The sequence below is a fragment of the Oncorhynchus clarkii genome, chromosome 7 (assembly GCF_045791955.1).
Source record: "Oncorhynchus clarkii lewisi isolate Uvic-CL-2024 chromosome 7, UVic_Ocla_1.0, whole genome shotgun sequence".
Classification (NCBI taxonomy): Eukaryota; Metazoa; Chordata; class Actinopteri; order Salmoniformes; family Salmonidae; genus Oncorhynchus; species Oncorhynchus clarkii.
Genome location: NC_092153.1, coordinates 35,511,461 through 35,532,258, shown reverse-complemented (window position 1 = coordinate 35,532,258; position 20,798 = coordinate 35,511,461). Strand labels below are relative to the sequence as shown.

The window sequence follows — 20,798 nt, the reverse complement described above, 5'->3', positions numbered from 1 at the left end:
TAATGTTTGGATTCAGTCTTGTGTCAGGTGAACTGTTGTGTCCTCGCCTTTTGGTCTAATCATTCTCCCATAATCTCGAAACGGTTCCCTTTAAATTGCTGCCATGGATATGCATTTCATATTTTTTCTGTAAGAAACATTTCAATTTAGTCCTAGCTATATAGGTCAATTCCCACGAGTGTAAAGGGTCAATCATTTAATGAAATAGGAGCTAATTCCCATATGTTCCAAGACAGACCAGAGATACAGTATGACCATTCTAGTCTATCAAAAGTGTTTTCTGCATCGAGAGATAAAACCCAAGGAGCTGTTGTTTCTGATTAAGTATTTACAATATGTAAGAGTCGACGGAGGTTATCTGAGGTTACATTTTTTTTAACAAACCGCTTTGGTCCTGTAATTTTTGTTTGTTTTTGGATAGAAAGTGTTGGTGAGAGATTCGGCACAGTGCAGTGACATTGCTCAGGCTGATCATCTCGAACATACTGTATAATTTATGTAGCTCTCTGCTCTGTCTTGTACTCTGTCTGTCTGGCACCACTGGGTGATGGGTGGGTGGCAAGACATCTTTTCTCTCATGGAAAATAAATAAATGTCTCTCAATTTAATTTCCTGTGCGATTAGTCATAAGAAGAGAAGAGTAGGCGACTTTAATTTCATTTTCTGAGTTCATATGTTCCGTTAGTCTGTCAGCGTCATGTAAATATAGTAACTCATTTCATTTCGATGGTCAGCACCACACCTCAAAGTGTGTGTTTTCACTTTTGTGTTTGTTCTATTCTCTCCCTGGCACATAATTCTGGAACCATGGGTAGCATGTCTTGACTGAGGGGTCTGGGCCTCTTGGTCCAGTGACAGGCCTCTATGTTGGAGCACAATGATTTGTTTGATTTATTTATGGGGTTAGAAAATACTTCACATATAGATAAAGAAAATACATTAGATCCAAGAGGATAACATAAAAGTATCATATAACAACTTACATCCAATATGGTTCTGGAAAGGAAAATAATGACCAATTGACTATACATGAAGAACACACACTAGCTTTGTGTTATTTTTAAACCTGCTGCAAATACTGTGAAAGTATTTGTGGGGGGGGGTTCTTTTATCCTTGTGGGGACATAAAATCCTCAAGTCCCAACAGGGACAGTAAAACGAGGAAAACTCAGCCCCGTTTCCCACATTCCCATGAGGACAAAGGTTATTTTAAACTTCAGTGTTAGGGTCACAATTAGCGTTAGAATTGCGGTATGGGTTAGGGTTGTTTTATTGTTCTTTTTTTTCTTTTTTTACTTCAGTTAATTTGAATACTTTCTTAACACTTATTTTTCTTTCAACTGCATTGTTGGTTAAGGGCTTGTAAGTAAGCATTTCTCTGTAAGGTCTGTTGTATTCGGCGCATGTGACATAAAATTTGATTTGATGTTAGGGGCTAGGGAAAATAGGATTTTGAATGGACATTTCTTTTAGGTCCCCACGAGGATAGAAGAACATAACGTGTGTGTGTGTGTGTGTGTGTGTGTGTGTGTGTGTGTGTGTGTGTGTGTGTGTGTGTGTGTGTGTGTGTGTGAGCGCATGCTATCGGGCTCATCTGAAGTGTCACGACACCAATTTCAGGTGTCGTCATCCAGCTGGCTTTGTTTTATCACTGATAGATCCACCAGAGGTATTCTCCTTCACACGTGATGATGAGTGCACTGGAATCTGAGAATTGGACACAGTTATGCCGTGTTAATCAGTGAGTTTGAGTGCCTTCACGAAAGTGTCACATCGAGTAAAGAAATGTCTGAACACATCTGAAGGCCTGTCAATCTCACTTGCTCCCAGAATAAAAGAGCAGTGATGTAAAGTCATTAAATAAAAATACCCCAAAAAATGTATTAAGTAGTACTTTAAAGTATCTGTACTTTACTATCTGTATTTTTGGCAACTTTTACTTCTACTTCACTATATTCTTAAAGAAAATAATGTACTTTTTACTCCATACATTTTCCCTGACACACACTTGTAACATTTTGACAGGAAAATTGTCCAATTCACACACCTATCTAGAGAACATCCCTGGTCATCCCTACTGCCTCTGATCTGTCAGACGCACTAAACACAAATGCTTCGTTTGTAAATTATGTCTGCGTGTTGGATTGTGCCCCTGGCTATCCGTCAATAAAAACAATAAACATTTGTGCCGTCTGGTTTGCTTAATATAAGTAAGTTGAAATGATTTCTACTTTTGATGCTTAAGTACATTTTAGTAATTCCATTTACTTTTGAAACTTAAGTATATTTAAAATCAAATACGTTTAGACTTTTACTCAAGTGGTATTTTACTGGGTGACTTTACCTTAATAGAAAATGACTCAAGTAAAAGGGATCTTTACTCTAGTGTGACAATTGAGGACTTTTTCCACCACTATAAAAGAGTAACCCAGGATTGCTTTAGAATGTTTTGATATAATACCAAACAACTGTACCACACCCCAGTATTCCATACTCTGTATCCTTCCAACTAAACAAACACTGAGGCCGTATTTAGTTGGCCTACACCTTTACTGTACAGTACTTCAGCCTTGTTCTCTCCTCTCCCCATCTAGTCTCAGATATCCCTGTCCTTGGAGCAACATAAGTCAAAATATTTTTTTTATTTTTTTACAGACAACTCTCTCAACAAATCACGAGTTTGGATAGGCGGGGCTTAAAATGCGTCCCAACTGATACATTGCCGGAAGCAAACCATCTGTCTAGAGACTACGCTTCACCAGGCCCTTCATTAACTCCTAACCACCCAGTAAAACAGTCCCCCTGTCTTTCAGCCCACAGTTTATGTATTAGATTCCGTACTATTAACCAAACACTGACTCCATAATATTATTTTGTTACCCTGGACCTTTACAGTGCATCAGCCTTGCTTTCTGCTCTTCCCCTGCCCACCACCCCTCCAATCCATACAACCCACAGCCAGAGCCCAGTAACACAGCCAGTGTTGTTATCCACACACACAGATGCACAATCTGTCTCTTTGTGAGGCAGGCCTTCGTCTCTAAATACTTTGCATGAGCAGTTATGAAAGACACATTATTTCCTTCCCCGGTCGGTTCATTGTCTTAGCGCAGGCAGAGGGCCGGGGGAGGCAGGCTACAGGGGAATTACAGGGAAAGGCTCGGGGGATTAGCCTAACAGCTAGTATGTGGGCTCAAATATGTGGGTTTTAGAGGGTTCTTATGGTAATGCTAATGGTGGGCTAGCCAAGCTGTAATCCAGACGAGGGTAAATTATTTTGACATGGACACTGTTGGGTTTGCCTGTACACTTTGCCTAAATGTACCCTTTGCCTAACACAAGCTGAAGATTTTGACTTCATCCAATCATGAGTACAAACACAACATTTAAGTTGTAAACCATGTTTAGCTACTGTACATTTCACACATTAGAGCCAGTTTCTAGGGCTATATTAATGGCAAATATTTGGTAGGCCTACAAATGTATTTGACTTTACTGTTTCCACAAGTGTTTACTCTGCATTTGATAGGAAATTGTGTGGTAACAATGGTTACTTCCTGGTGACTTTCAGTTTAAAAAGAAACGTTTTTTTCCAACCGTGGCTATGGCTCATGTTATATCACCTAGACTAACTGTACCATGTACCTTGTAACTTTGTCTCTTTTGCTGTCAAACAGTTTGCACGCATGCACACACACATGCACGCAGAAAAACATCTCACACACACAGATCGCACAGGAAGAACAGAAATAAGCACCACCACCTGTATTATGTGTCATACTGTTCTGCTCCTTGAAGCCAATAAGGAAGTTATTAAACAAATCTCTCTCACAGGCATACACATTCTGTGTCTAAGAAGGGAAATATCCCGAGAACAAACTGATCTCTTGTCAAGCTCATAGTCTGTAGAGTTATGTTTCAAATACTGTGTGTTGGCAATTCCACGGTAACAGAATGATGCTGATAATCTGATTTTTCACTTTAAAAGTATGCCAAATAAAAACTATTGATTTGAAAGGTAAAAAAAACTCTATGCACGAGGACTACTTTGAACAATTTCACAAAGTTTTGCAAAAACACATTTACTCAAACAGTGCACATGTAAAGTTTGGTAATATAATGACTGTAAAATCTCCCTCCAATTTATGTGACCACGTTTTCCAAAAACTCTGTTAAATACCTACTCTGAATTAAGATTCAAAGATGCCTGAAGAATGTGGTGTCAGCTATGAAATTATAACTATTTTGGTTATTGACCTACAGTAAGTGAAGTGGGTGAACACCCAGTAACAGCATGATGGTAACAGAATGACATTGTTCCCTGACCTGTACTATTGACCCTTACAAACGTATTTTTGAGAAGAAGTGGAAGTGAACCCTGGAACCCCAAAGAACTTTCGTTGTGTTTGTAAACAATAAGCAGAATGTCTGTTAAATCGCGGCTGTAAACAGCTAGCTGGCTAAGCTAGCTAATCTAGTTTAGTTGTTTTCTCAAGGTAGGAATTGGCAGTTTGACAGAGTGTATTCCTTTGTGGGATGGTCCTTACGTCTCGAGACACATCTATTTTTCTAAATTAAAGTTTATAGATTTCCCAAAGAAGCAACGCAGTGGGCTGCATTGCCTGCATGTATGGCTAGTAATGTTAGCTGCAGCAGGAGGTGGTGGATGATGTGTAGCACATGGGTAAGTTGTTTATTAAGTTAACCATCTATTCTAGGCAATGTCAGGTATCTAGCTAGCTACCTACGTGTAAATATGATAGACTGCCATCCATTAGTTGTTTTTTATGACACAAAAATAAGTTTAATCTGCTAACAATGTTAGCTACCAAGCTAGTAGCTAAAGAACAGATGTCCAGTCCCAAAGAGAGAACTATGACAATAAAAAAGCACAATTGCAACGAAATATCAAATGTTATATCATTTGAGAATAATTAAACTGTTCTAATTTCTATGTTTCCTAACCTCAGATACAGAGACCTGTGAAAGCTGCTATTCCCTGTCTGTGGATGAAGTTCACAAAGAAACTCCATCCAAGATCTAGCTACTGAGTGTGCAGGATTCTGTTACAGCCCTGACATTCTGCTTATTTTATTTTAATCCCCATATTCAATCATCTCCAGTGGTGTAAGGTACTTAAGTAAAAATACTTGAAAGTACTAATTAAGTAGTTGTTTTGGGTATCTGTACTTTACTATTTATATTTTTGACAACTTTTACTTCACTACATTCCTTTAAAAAATGATGTACTTTTTATTCCATACATTTTCCCTGCCACCCAAAACTACTCATTACGTTTTAAAAGCTTAGCCGGACAGGACAATAGTCTAATTCACACACTTATAAAGAGAACATCCTTGGTCATCCCTGCTGCCTCTTATCTGGTGGACTCACTAAACACATGCTTCATTTGAAAATGATGTCCGAGTGTTGTAGCGAGCCCATGGCTATCCGTTAATAAATTTTAAAAAACAGAAAATGGTGCCATCTGGCTTGGAATTTGAAATAATTTATACTTTTCCTTTTGATACTTACGTCTATTTTAGCAATTACAGTCGTGGCCAAAAGTTTTGAGAATGACACAAATATTAATTTTAACATTCTGCTGCCTCACTTTGTATGATGTCAATTTGCATATACTCCAGAATGTTATGTGGAGTGATCAGATGAATTGCAAAGTCCCTCTTTGCCATGCAAATGAACTGAATCCCCCAAAAACATTTCCACTGCATTTCAGCACTGCCACAAAAGGACCAGCAGACATCATGTCAAGGCTGGAGATCACTCTGTCAGGCTGATTGAGTCCGAATAACAGACTGGAAGCTTCAAAAGGAGGGTGGTGCTTGGAATCATTGTTCTTCCTCTGTCAACCATGATTACCTGCAAGGAAACACGTGCCGTCATTGCTTTGCACAAAAAAAGGCTACACGGGCAAGGATATTGCTGCCAGTAAGATTGCACCTAAATCAACCATTTATCGGATCATCAAGAACTTCAAGGAGAGCGGTTCAATTGTTGTGAAGAAGGCTTCAGGGTGCCCAAGAAAGTCCCGTAAGCGCCAGGACCGTCTCCTACAGTTGATTCAGCTGCGGGATCGGGCACCACCAGTACAGAGCTTGCTCAGAAATGGCAGCAGGCAGTTGTGAGTGCATCTGCATGCACAGTGAGGCAAAGACTTTTGGAGGATGCCCTGGTGTCAAGAAGGGCAGCAAAGAAGCCACTTCTCTCCAGGAAAAACATCAGGGACAGACTGATATTCTGCAAAAGGTACAGGGATTGGACTGCTGAGGACTGGAGTAAAGTCATTTTCTCTGAATCCCCTTTCTGATTGATTGGGGCATCCGGAAAAAAGCTTGTCCGGAGAAGACGAGGTGAGCGCTACCATCAGTCCTGTGTCATGCCAACAGTAAAGCATCCCAAGACCATTCATGTGTGGGGTTGCTTCTCAGCCAAGGGAGTGGGCTCACTCACAATTTTGCCTATGAATAAAGAATGGTACCAACACATCCTCCGAGAGCAACTTCTCTCAACCATCCAGGAACAGTTTGGTGACGAACAATGCCTTTTCCAGCAAGATGGAGCACCTTTCCATAAGGCAAAAGTGATAACTAAGTGGCTCTGGGAATAAAACATATTTTGGGTCCATGGCCAGGAAACTCCCCAGACCTTAATCCCATTGAGAACTTGTGGTCAATTCTCAAGAGGCGGGAGGACAAACAGAAACACACAAATTCTGACAAACTCCAAGAATTGATTATGCAAGAATAGGCTGCCATCAGTCAGGATGTGGCCCATAAGTTAATTGACCGCATGCCAGGGCGGATTGCAGCGTTCTTAAAAAAGAAGGGTCAACACTGCAAATACTGACTCTTTGCATCAACTTCATGTAATTGTCAATAAAAGCATTTGACACTTATGAAAGGCTTGTGTTCCATAGTAACATCTGACAAAAATATCCAGACACTGAAGCAGCAAAATTTGTGGATATTAATATGTGTGTCATTCTCAACTTTTGGCCACGACTGTACATTTGCTTTTGATATTTATGCATATTTAAAACCAAATTAATTTAGACTTTTACTCGTGTAATATTTTACTGAATGACTTTTTTTGTTAAGGTATCTTTACTTTTACTCCAGTATGAAAATGTGGGTACTTTTAACACCACTGATCATCTCTTGTTTTGGAGTAAGATGAATGTCTTAACCCACTAACCATGTATATAGGCATCCTTTGTATGATATTACATAGTGTTGACTCTTTGATTTAAGTATAGTGTATTTTTTCGTCTTTGAACTTTTCCTTTTTTGTCTTGTTTTATTTGAATGTCACGCTCATTTTGTCTGATGATATTGCACAGATTTGCAGCTGCAGATGAAGTCCTTGGTCATTAGGTGTAACGATCTCTGTACGGCTGACCTAGGATGCAACCCCTGTCCACAACAGCACTTCATACCCACAAAGCAGTGTCCATTATCCTACCAAAACCATGGTCTTTAGGTCTCAGGGTGGTCTACATCACCACAAGATGGCTATGGGTGCTTTGTCTCTCCTTGATTACTTGCATCCTATCTCCTCACCTGTATTGGAGAAGGTACATGGACCTTCATCAATGGGTTTTTAGAAGGAGGAATCGAGGAAGGATGAATTGAGAAAGAGCCTAGCACTTACCTGTCAACTAGCTCACATGTGCTACACACTCACCCCTCTGCTACACTCACTGACGACCTCCGCCGCCACATCAGCAGCCAGCAGAGCAGACTTTGAAATGAGTCAATCTAGCACCCAAATAAAACATTTTGTGGGTATTTATTTTTGCTACATACTCAGATCACACAGTCGGGGGATGAATGAGCCAGTTGTAAGCTGGGGATGATTAGGTGACAATGATGGTATGAGGGACAGCTTGGGAATTTAGCCAGGACACTGGGGTTATCACCCCTACTCTTACGATACGTGCCATGGGATCTTTAATGACCTCAGTGTCAGGACACCCGTTTAACGTCCCATCCAAAAGACGGCATCCTACACAGAGCAGTGTCCCCAATCACTGCCCTGGGGCATTGGGATATTGTTTTAGACCAGAGGAACGAGTGCCTCCTACTGGCCCTCCAACACCATTTCCAGCAGCATCTGGTCTCCCATCCAGGGACCAACCAGGACCAACCCTGCTTAGCTTCAGAAGCAAGCCAGCAGTGGGATGCAGGGAGGCTAACCATGTTGAAGGATACCAGATTTGACTCATAATGAGGCTAACCATGTGGAAGGATACCAGATTTGACAACTACAGCTACTGTACATGCCATCATAAAATGGATTAGTGCAAGCCCTGCTCTTGTAATGAAGGTAGGCCTTAAAGATGACATGCACAGTTGAGAGACATTATTGGCAAATATCACTGTCATCGGGGTGTGCAGAAATGACTATTTTAAGGTTATTTGATTACATTTCTAAATACATGTTGCTTAAAATAAATAATAATAATAATAATTTTGCGTCTTTATTTAGCCGCCTTACATATAAAACCATATTTGTTCATCAAAAATTGTGAATAACTCACCACAGGTTAATGAGAAGGGTGTGCTTGAAAGGATGCACATAACTCTGCAATGTTGGGTTGTATTGGAGAGTCTCAGTCTTAAGTCATTTTCCACACATATTTAGTTTTCATGCTAGTGATGGCCAAGAATCCACTCTCGCATAGGTATGTGGTAGCAAAGGGCATCAGCTTACAGCAGGACACTGAGCGCCACCATATCCAAAATTCTGGCAGTGGCTTCTGATTTTAAATTACATTTTCACAACCGCTTGTTGCAAGTTCAATGAGGTTATCTGAGTGAGTGGGCTGTAGGTAGGGCATGAAAGTGATAACGAATTCAGTTGTTTTTGTTGTCCGTTTCGGGAAAGCACATGCATAATTGCACACCCAGCTAACTCAAGTTTATTTTATTTATTTTACCTTTATTTAACTAGGCAAGTCAGTTAAGAACAAATTCTTATTTTCAATGACGGCCTAGGAACAGTGGGTTAACTGCCTGTTCAGGGGCAGAACGACAGATTTGTACCTTGTCAGCTCGGGGGTTTGAACTTGCAACCTTCCGGTTACTAGTCCAACGCTCTAACCACTAGGCTACCCTGCTGCTGTATCACATTTGACAATGATGGAAAGACCTGTGTGTTGTTCTTATTGCAGACAGAGAAGAGCTCCAGCTTCTTAATCATAGCCTCAATTTTGTACCGCACATTGAATATAGTTGCGGAGAATCCCTGTAATCCTAGATTCAGATCATTCAGGTGTTAAAAAACATCACCCAGATAGGCCGGTCGTGTGAGAAACTTGTCATCAGGCACAGACTGTATCATCATGCAAGCGCTCAGACAAGTGAATTATGGTCAGTAAAGAAAACTAAGCTCGTCTCAATAAAAAATGTTTTTAACAATGTGTCAATACTTTCCCCCTTGATAACAAGCGCACTTCTGTATGTAGTAAAAGCATTACATGGCCGCTGCCCATATCAATTGCATAATGCAGAAAACATCCAAGATTTCAGGTGCCTTACTTTTTACAGGAACACCCCCCCCCCCCCCCCCCGTGGTTGAGCTAACATAAGCTAATGTGATTAGCATGAGGTTGTAAGTAGCAAGAAAATTTCCCAGGACATAGACATATCTGATATTGGCAGAAAGCAGAAAGCTTAAATTCTTGTTAAATTAACTGCACTATCCAATTCACAATAGCTAGTACAGTGGTATAATACCATGCTATTGTTTGCACAGTTATGAACTTGAAAAGTTATTAATAAACCAATTAGGCACATTTGGGCAGTCTTCATACTAAAGTTTGAACTGAAATGCAATGGTTCATTGGATCAGTCGAAAACATTGCACATACACTGCTGCCATCTAGTGGCTAAAATCTCAATTTTACCTGGGATGGAATCATAAATTGTGGCCTTTCTCTTGCATTTCAAAGATGATGGTAAAAAAAACAGTAGATTGTTTTTTTTCCTCTATTTTCTTTTACCAGATCTAATATGTTATATTCTCTTAAATTCATTTCACATTTTCACAAACTTCAGTGTTTCCTTTCAAATGGTATCAAGAATAGGCATATTCTTGCTTCAATGCCTGAGCTACAGGCAGTTAGATTTGGGTATGTCATTTTAGGAAAAATTGAAAAATGTTCCGATCCTTTCTTGGAACTACCCATCCCGGATCCGGGAGAATTGTCATCAACTACACTAATTAGCAGATCCGTAACTTCTTTTAAGGTATAGGGGGCAGCATTTTTACTTTTGGATAAATAGCCCAATATCAACTTCCTGCTACTCATGCATATTATTAGTAGATTTGGATAGAAAACAATCTGAAGTTTCTAAAACTGTTTGAATCATGTCTGTGAGTATAACAAAACTTATGTAGCAGGCAAAACCCCGAGGACTAACCGTTCAGATTTTTTTTTTTTAGGTCTCTGTCTGTTCAGTGGGTTCTCATTGGCAAACAATATTTCTTAGGAACTTTTCAGTTCCTACCGCTTCCACTGGATGTCACCAGTCTTTGGAATTTGGTTGAGGTTATTCATTTGTGCAATGAAGAAGTACGGCCATCTAGGAACTGCGTAACACTGTTGAGACTTGAAAAGTAGCTTGTTTTGTTGTGTTCCTGTATTGAACACAGATAGACCCGTCTTCAATTTGATCGATTATTAACGTTTAAAAATACCTAAAGTTGTATTACAAAAGTAGTTTGAAATACTTTGGCAAAGTTTATAGGCAACTTTTGAAATATTTTGTAATGACGTTGCGCATTTTGGATGCTGTTTTTTTCTGGATCAAACGCGCCAAATAAATTGACATTTTGGATATATATGGACGGAATTAATCGAACAAAAGGACCAATTGTGATGTTTATGGACATATTAGAGTGCCAACAAAAGAAGCTCGTCAAAGGTAAGGCATGTTTTATATTTTATTTCTGCTTTTTGTGTAGCGCCTGCAGGGTTGAAATATGCTACCATCTTTGTTTACTGTTGTGCTTTCATCATTGTGCTTTTTGCCGAAAAGCCTTTTTAAAATCTGACACGTTGGCTGGATTCACAACGAGTGTAGCTTTAATTTAGTATCTTACATGTGTAATTTAATGAAAGTTTGATTTTTAGATCATTTTATTTGAGTCTTCCGCGCTGCATTTTCCCTGGCTTATGCCCAAGTGGGACGCGAGCGTCCCCTATACCATAAGAAGTTAAGAGGTTTTAAGTTAAGAAAGTTAACCATTTTCACTGTACTGTCCAAAACATCTTTCAAGCTGTCAGGCATTCCCTTGGTTACAAGAGCCTCTTGTGTATGCTACAGTATACCCAAGTGGCATCGGGAGCAACTGCTTGCACGAGCGTTACCACTCCACTATGTCTCCCTGTCATGGCTTTTGCACAATCGGTACAGATAACTCATCTTGACCACCAACGTCCATTTGATGTCACAAAGCTTTCCAGTACTTTAAAATATCCTCTCCTGTTGTCCTGGTTTCCAGTGGTTTGCAGAAGAGGATGTCTTCCATAATTGAACCCCCATAAACAAAGGACACATACCAGGAGCTGTGCCATGCCCGCCACGTCTGTTGACTCATCCAGCTGTAATGCGTAGAATTCACTGGCTTGTATGCGAAACAGTAATTGTTTCTAAACATCTCCTGCCATGTCACTGATGCGTCGTGAAACAGTGATGTTTGATGAAGGCATTTCAATGGCATTTGGCCATTTCCCACAGCATTGTCCCAGCCATATCCGTGGCAGCAGGAATAATGAAGTCCTCCACAATAGTATGGGTATTGCCTGTCCTAGCCACTCGGTAGCTCACCATATAAAGATGCTTCTAGCCCGTTATTAATGGTATTGGTTGCTTTTATACATGTCTTACTACTCGAAAGTCATCTTAATTGTCACTCAAACTCCTGTGTCTTTTTTTTTCAAATTGGCATGTTTCGTTTCTAAATGTCTGTGCAAGAGTGAAGGCTTCCCGCGAGAGAGTAACGGTTAATGTGATTGGATGTTAATTATTTGACTAGGCTACCTGTATTTGACATTGTGTTGTTATTTCGCTGAACACTGGATAGTTAAGTTTTATTTTTGGCAGTGAAACGAGGCTACTCAGGCGAGGGGAAAAAAACATCACCCAAATGTATTGCCCCATTGGAAAATCTGAATGGACTGTTTGAAAATGTGAATCTCATTTCTTTTTTTTTGGCGTACCCCCGACGGCGTTGCAAAGCCAAGTTAGAGGTTGCCAGTTACACATGCAATACAAATTCACCATTCTGGTTTAGATTCAGAATGAGGAAGGAGTAACTCTCTATCAGAAAGGACCAATCAAGATATTAATTGGCCACAGCTGAAGTTGGGTACTACCCTAGGCCCGGTTTCCCGATAGCGATGGAGTGAGTGTTTTAACAATCCATATTTACTGCAACGGCCGAAGATGTAACGTGTGTTTCACAAAACATGTTCACGAAGTGTGTCTTTGAGGCATGTGTCGATACTGATAGGATCTAAATGAAGGCAGCGCTGCCCTTGGATTAGCCTTTCGCCATTCAAATTTGACCTTCATTTAGAGTAATTCCAAATTACTGACGAAAGATCAGCTTCTAGAAAGATACTGTCACCTATGGCCTCAAATATTGAGGTGGCTTATTCTAATGATTGCTTACTCCTATAATTATGCACTAAATCAAGATTTTGCACGTCATTGCGCACATGGTGTTAGCCGACTCATCGTGAAATACAGTGCCTTGCAAAAGTATTCGGCCCCCTTGAACTTTGCGACCTTTTGCCACATTTCAGGCTTCAAACATAAAGATATAAAACTGTATTTTTTTGTGAAGAATCAACAACAAGTGGGACGCAATCATGAAGTGGAACGATATTTATTGGATATTTCAAACTTTTTTAACAAATCAAAAACTGAAAAATTGGGCGTGCAAAATTATTCAGCCCCCTTAAGTTAATACTTTGTAGCGCCACCTTTTGCTGCGATTACAGCTGTAAGTCGCTTGGGGTATGTCTATCAGTTTTGCACATCGAGAGACTGAAATGTTTTCCCATTCCTCCTTGCAAAACAGCTCAAGCTCAGTGAGGTTGGATGGAGAGCATTTGTGAACAGCAGTTTTCAGTTCTTTCCACAGATTCTCGATTGGATTCAGGTCTGGACTTTGACTTGGCCATTCTAACACCTGGATATGTTTATTTTTGAACCATTCCATTGTAGATTTTGCTTTATGTTTTGGATCATTGTCTTGTTGGAAGACAAATCTTTGTCCCAGTCTCAGGTCTTTTGCAGACTCCATCAGGTTTTCTTCCAGAATGGTCCTGTATTTGGCTCCATCCATCTTCCCATCAATTGTAACCATCTTCCCTGTCCCTGCTGAAGAAAAGCAGGCCCAAACCATGATGCTGCCACCACCATGTTTGACAGTGGGGATGGTGTGTTCAGCTGTGTTGCTTTTACGCCAAACATAACGTTTTGCATTGTTGCCAAAAAGTTCAATTTTGGTTTCATTTGACCAGAGCACCTTCTTCCACATGTTTGGTGTGTCTCCCAGGTGGCTTGTGGCAAACTTTAAACAACACTTTTTATGGATATCTTTAAAAAATGGCTTTCTTCTTGCCACTCTTCCATAAAGGCCAGATTTGTGCAATATACGACTGATTGTTGTCCTATGGACAGAGTCTCCCACCTCAGCTGTAGATCTCTGCAGTTCATCCAGAGTGATCATGGGCCTCTTGGCTGCATCTCTGATCAGTCTTCTCCTTGTATGAGCTGAAAGTTTAGAGGGACGGCCAGGTCTTGGTAGATTTGCAGTGGTCTGATACTCCTTCCATTTCAATATTATCGCTTGCACAGTGCTCCTTGGGATGTTTAAAGCTTGGGAAATATTTTTGTATCCAAATCCGGCTTTAAACTTCTTCACAACAGTATCTCGGACCTGCCTGGTGTGTTCCTTGTTCTTCGTGATGCTCTCTGCGCTTTTAACGGACCTCTGAGACTATCACAGTGCAGGTGCATTTATACGGAGACTTGATTACACACAGGTGGATTGTATTTATCATCATTAGTCATTTAGGTCAACATTGGATCATTCAGAGATCCTCACTGAACTTCTGGAGAGAGTTTGCTGCACTGAAAGTAAAGGGGCTGAATAATTTTGCACGCCCAATTTTTCAGTTTTTGAATTGTTAAAAAAGTTTGAAATATCCAATAAATATCGTTCCACTTCATGATTGTGTCCCACTTGCTGTTGATTCTTCACAAAAAAATACATTTTAATATCTTTATGTTTGAAGCCTGAAATGTGGCAAAAGGTCGCAAAGTTCAAGCGGGCCGAATACTTTCGCAAGGCACTGTATATTGTGGCAAAAATAAGACCGCCTACAATTAGCAAATTAATAATGAATGAACAATTGATTTGTAGCCTAATACTGTAGGCTACCGGTAATTAGCTTTTAATGCAGTCATCTCGGTTTTCATTTGAAGCATCTTTTTATCTATCACTTGTTTGTAACATCTGCAAAGACATTGGCAACTTTGTATTCGTAGTCAACTTCGTTGTGAAGTTACCGGCGGTCACAGAGAGATAGAATCAAGATGTTTATCTATATTTAGAGGAGATCTTCTGTGTATAAAGTGACGTGGTAGGGAGGAAACACATCTAAATATGGATTTCGGTGTTCTATGCTTGTTTTCAAGTGCATCTTTAGTAACAGTGGTTTTGGGAGATAGCTCGGAGATTCAACAATGCTCCTACGAGGGTTCAATTTAGCCTCAACATGCTTTTGGGAAAGCTGGCTCAGATTATGCCTTTAAGTTTGACTTGGTCCTTCGGAAACCCATAGATGAGCATACAATGGTGAATGTGCGAGCCTCAGATTTTCTAGTTTTCTGCTATGATGAAAATTGGATTGGAATTGCAGATGATGTGGATGATTAAAACTTGGACGTGAAGGTGATATTCAAGCATTCAAGTTTCCAGCAAGGTAATTTTCTTGGCCAAACAGAGAGGATATGTCATGTACCAAAAACAAGCACAATCTACAACATTAAGGCACCAACCACTGAAACTGGTCGCCAATATCATTTGGGATGTAGTGACATCACTCCAATAGAAGATGCACTGAAGCAAGAAAATAAAGTGAAAGACTAAATGAAGAATTAATAGTCCTCTTGGCATTTTTTATTTTATTTCATATGAATGTATCTGGACAAACCCATTGTTCTAACTTTAACTCTTCCCTCTACATTTTATAAATCATTATCATTTGAAGGTTAAGTTTTGAATTAACATTGAGGGAACACCATCTAGTGGTTAGAACCTGGTAAGGTAACACTTTATTTGGATAGTCCATCCGTAGATGCTCTATAGCAGGTATTCCCAAATTGGGGTACGTGCAATGCTGTCGGGGGTACGTAAAATAAAAATGTGATTCAAATACAAAAATATATAATAATAATGTGTGTGTGTGTGTGTGTGTGTGTGTGTGTGTGTGTGTGTGTGTGTGTGTATATATACACATAATTTATTTTATTTTTATTTTTTCATTTTTTATTTTTGCAGTGAAACGAGGCCACTCAGGTAAGACAAAAATAGTTGGTTTTTTTTTCCTTAACTGAGTAGCATCGTTTCACTGCCAAAAATAAAATTAAACCATCTAGTGTTAAGCCAAATAACAACACAATGTCAAATACAGGCAACATAGTCAAATAATTAACATCATATCACATTAACCGTTACTCTCTCGCGGGAATTCCACTAACGGTCCATATGTAGCCAAACGTAGCTGCTGCTCATTCTGTTTGCTCAAAAATGGATAAATGGTGAAAAAAAGTAAGGCCTGCGTCCATAGAGACAGGTATCAGCTCTACTGGTAGTACTGCTACTACCAGCAGTACTACACCTGCACCTGTCGACGACACAAGTTGTTCTGCTTCCACGAGCAAATCCAGTGCTAGCATCAGTAATTCTACATTTGCCCAGCTAGCATGGACACTGACAGTTGTGAATCTGATGCAGCCGAAGAGCACCTGCCCCCTTACCCGGGAATGTATGTAAGGGAACACCCCCCTGAAATGGACAAAAATGAATGGGAAGTCATTGGCACTGGATAAACCATATACACGGTGTCCAATACCACTCAATTCGGCGTCGTTCCGTTCAAAGTTGATTGCAAATGCCATATGGCAATTGCCAGGTGTAACACTTTAAAAATCCAACAGGTGGCGAGTGCACTCCACCGTGGTTTTTCATATTGCAAATGCAACACAAGTCAACATCCAAAAGTAACATTTTGAAAAAGTGAAAGAAAATTAAAAAGCCTAGCACCCCCTTAAAGTGCTTTCTGGACCGTTTTTCGAAATTCTTTCGATTTAAAAAATAATAAATATTATTATTATTTAAAAAAAAAAAAAGTCAATTACACATGTGTAAGAACTGTATGATTATACTTTTGTCCAATATTATTATCATAATTTTTATTTTATTTTTTAACATGTGCATAAGGCATGTGTTTGATCCATTTGCAATATGATTTCATAGGAGGTCAAAAGTCACTTTTTTTGGGCCAAATGCCATAAGAAATGTCCAAATGCAATATGAAAGATTTGAAAATGCCAAATCAGGATGTTATGTCCATTTACCATTTACCATCATGAATTTGTCATGCTCAAAAATCCTGCAGAAATGCTGGCCTGATGAACACAGGATGGCCGGGCAGTGATAGTTGCTCCTTTCCATCGCTCGTTGTGTTGTCTTCATCATGTCCATTTGGTGATGTTTTTTTCACTATTGAATCATATTGCAAATGCACGTGCATTTGCAATATGTTTCAATGGGCATTTACCATCACGAATTTGTCATGCTCAAAAATCATGCAGAATTGCAAAATTGACTGACCTGATGAACACAGGATGGCCGGGCAGTGATGGAAAGGAACAACAATCGCTCGTTGTGTTGATTTCATCATGTCCATTTGGTGATGTTTTTTTCACTGTTGAATCATATTGCAAGTGGACGTGCATTTGCAATATGTTTCAATGGGCATTTACCATCACGAATTTGTCATGCTCAAAAATCCTACAGGAATGCGAAATTGACTGGCCCGATGAACTCGGGATGGCTGGGCAGTGATTCTGGTTCCTCTCCATCACTCGCTAGGGTTGATTTCAGAATGTCACTCTGGTGATGGTACCTCACTGTTTAACAATAGACAATAGTCACCAGCAAGTCACCGTCCATCAGTCAATTAGATATCATTCTGACACCAAACCCACTTTTTCCAACTCGTTTAGTAGCCAACTATCACATACTTCAGAGCTGGCCCAAAATTCACAACACCTTCTGTTCAAACCATAATAAAAACGTAAAACACGTAGTTACGTTCTAGCTGCGGGTCCAGTTCTGATGTTATGTGTAGGCCTAGTTGAGGCGACCCCGAATCACAAGTTTCGGCTCGATAGGTCATTTGGTGCCCGAGCAAGACCCTAATTGGTGCTGAAAATCCACTTTTTTTCCATGCCTTGCTACGGGGTCCTTGAATGAGCTATCGGACAGAAACGTTGGGGTCCGTCTATATGGGCCGAGGCGGTCGCAATGCACCTAGTCTTGCGACTCTGGGACATTTCTAAATGTCGTCATTTTCCTGATGCAAAAATGAATTGAAGTTATTGCAAATGTACAAGGCTGTTTCTCGGTCCGAGAACCTTCTAGAGCCACATAACTCACCACGCACTATCGACCTGAGGTCTAGAACAGGTTTCTAAAGTTTTGGAACTTTAGGTCTGACGGTTCTTTAATAGTTCCAACAAGGTTAACTAATGCAGGCAGTGTATGTCTCTACTCACCCCAATGTGTCCCTCCTTCCAAACTGTGTGTGTGTGTGATTTTGTTTTTCTTTGCAATTTTATTGGAGAAATGACTGATTTACAGTTCATGGGGGTTGCCTAATCACACACATGAAGTTTTGGAAAGATCTGACTTTTAACCCTTCGAAACAGCCCCTGTGACACCAATTATGACACTTCCGGTTGACACAGGAAGCTATAAGTCAACACATATCCTCATTGGGGTATGCTTTTAAGTTTTAAGTCTTTATGTTAAGAACTGACTGATTTACACAGGGTTGAATGCACTATTTCTATCAAACTGCAGGTTGGGTATGGATATACACTTTTAGGGTGATTTTAACCACTTCCGGTTGGTCCAGGAAGCTTCAAATCAACACAGGTAGACCTCATAGTGGCCTGATGGACTGTCATCGAAGACAGGTTCATAAGGTATTCATAACCCACATAGGCTTCAGGTTGAATTTAGGGGTGCAGGCAATGTATTCCTATGGGGAGAGAAGTCAATGCAAACTGTTTGATGTAAACACCTTCTTTTAACTGTTAAGGGTTAATGCCACACGGTCAAGGTTAGGTTTGCACGGATCGGGAGGACCATAGGAACGTACCTGAGGTCGAATTGTGCTTCTCACCCTAACGGTTCTCTCACTGTCACCCAAAAGCAAATGACGTTGAGGGGCAGGCTTCATTTTGGGCCTACTTTTCTCATGGTCGCTGCGCTCAGACCAAGCGAGCTACGGTCAAGCGGGATATCTCGTTGAACTCGGCACGGCCTAGAGATTATGGTAATGCCATTGCCTGCTCTCTATGTCTTTAAGCACCGCAGTTTTTCACTCCATCCTTGCTGTGTGTGTGTGTGTGTGTGAGAGAGCTTTTCTTTGACATCTGCTGGGAGAAATGACTGATTTACAGTTCACGAGGGTTACCTAGTCTCACATATGAAGTTTTAAAAAGATCGAACCTTTTTAACCCTTCGAAACAGCACCTATGACACCCTTTTAAGGCACTTCCATTTGGCACAGGAAGCTATAAGTAAACACGTGTCTTGATTGAGGTAGCCTCTTACAGAATCCTGAGTTTTAAGTCTTTAAGTTAAGAATTGACTGATCTACACAGGGTTGAATGCAGTGATTTTCATAATGACAGGTTATGTGTTTCAAAACACTTTTAGGGTGAATTTAATCACTTCCGGTTGCTCCAGGAAGCTTAGAATCAACACAGGCCACAGAGTGTTAGTTTGCCCCTGGCTGTCCTTAAATAAATAGAAATGCTGCCCGTTTTGCGTAATATAAGGAATTTGTAAGGAGCATATAGCATTTTCTTTTTACTTTTACTCAAAGATGACAACTGATACTTTTTCCACCACCAGATACTATTACTCAAGTAGTATTTGACTGGGGGTGACTTTACTTTTACTCAAGTATGACAATTGTGTACTTTTACTACCACCTGAGCATTAGTTAGCTCCAATTATTTCTGATGGAGAAAACAGCTGTTTTCCACACCCTGGTAATTTGTTTATGTTTTAGTTTTAGCCCACTTCCTGCTGTTAAGAACACACACAACCCACACAGCAGTGGAGATGTCAGAGTAACATCTTTGTGATGCTTAATGTATTCTTAACAAGTCTCAGTGGAATTATAAAGTTCTATAAAATACATTTATACAGCATTAGAGATTCTGTATCATAGATTCTACAGGGTCTTGTTACATCAATGCATTTAGTTTGTTGCATTAAATGAAGCTAATATTCCATTGCTTCCTCTCTTGCTACCTCTCTCGTTACCTCTCTCTCTCTCTCGCTACCTCTCTCTCGCTACCTCTCTCTCTCTCCCCAGTGCTGTATTGATAACTATGAGGAGATGGTAAAGATCCTGTTGAATCGTAGTGCCAGTGTAAACGCCCAGGACAATGAACTTTGGACCCCGCTACATGCTGCTGCCACCTGTGGACATGCAGGACTGGTCAAGGTCCTCATACAACAGTAAGACAGTGGCTTAGTCACACTACATATAACACTGCAGCTTTCCATCTATATGTCTTGTATTTATTAATGTCAGATCTGTATTTTATTTGGTCCAAGACTATTACAGTACAGTTAGAGCATACATTTTTACTATGTTTTTGATCCCTGGGGAGATTAAACCCATGACCTTGGCATTGCTATCGCTATGCTCTAACCAATTAAGTCACACTTATCTCTTATTGGTTTTCCACCTTCCCAGTGGAGCAGACCTGTTAGCTGTGAACTCTGACGGCAACATGCCCTATGACCTGTGTGAAGATGACCCTACCCTGGACATCATCGAGACCGCAATGGCCAATCGAGGTGAGCGAATAAAAAATATATATATACTGTTTTGATATGTCAGTCGGCTTTCACTGTAGCACCTGAAGTCCCAGTACTCTGATATCCTCAATAATATAGCTGAACGGTAGAGCAGTGGAGGCTGGTGACTTGAAAAATGTAGGAGGATGGGAGACCCACGGAATAGGCATGGACTGCACGGAGATGGCAAAGCGTGTTTCAGAGATTGTCTTTTTTTTAATTAATTTTTTTAAAACCTGAAACCATTTAATAAAGACATTTATAGTCAAATATTATTGGGCTACTTACACAGTGTTGGCAAGGGATCACAGCAGTGATTGAATGATTGTATCCATTGATCAATCAAATTTATTTTTAAAGCCCTTCTTACATCAGCTGATGTCACAACGTGCTGTACAGAAACCCAGCCTAAAACCCCAAACAGCAAGCAATGCAGGTGTAGCAGCACAGTGGCTAGGAAAAACTCTCTAGAAAGGCCAGAACCTAGGAAGAAACCTAGAGGAACCAGGCTGAGTGGTGGCCAGTCCTCTTCTGGCTGTCCCGGGTGGAGATTATAACAGAACATGGCCCAGATGTTCAAATTT

At 40.2% G+C, this 20,798-nt stretch overlaps 1 protein-coding gene across 1 annotated transcript in view; it reads left to right on the top strand.

Annotated features, from left to right (window-relative positions):
• The window catches only part of LOC139413229 (protein phosphatase 1 regulatory inhibitor subunit 16B-like), a 133,488-nt gene that overhangs the window by 85,353 nt on the left and 27,337 nt on the right, over positions 1–20,798 (top strand). The window contains exons 4-5 of the mRNA XM_071160367.1: positions 19,724–19,869; positions 20,111–20,214. Coding sequence (XP_071016468.1) covers positions 19,724–19,869; positions 20,111–20,214 — 250 coding nt within the window. The remainder of the gene's footprint in view (positions 1–19,723; positions 19,870–20,110; positions 20,215–20,798) is intronic.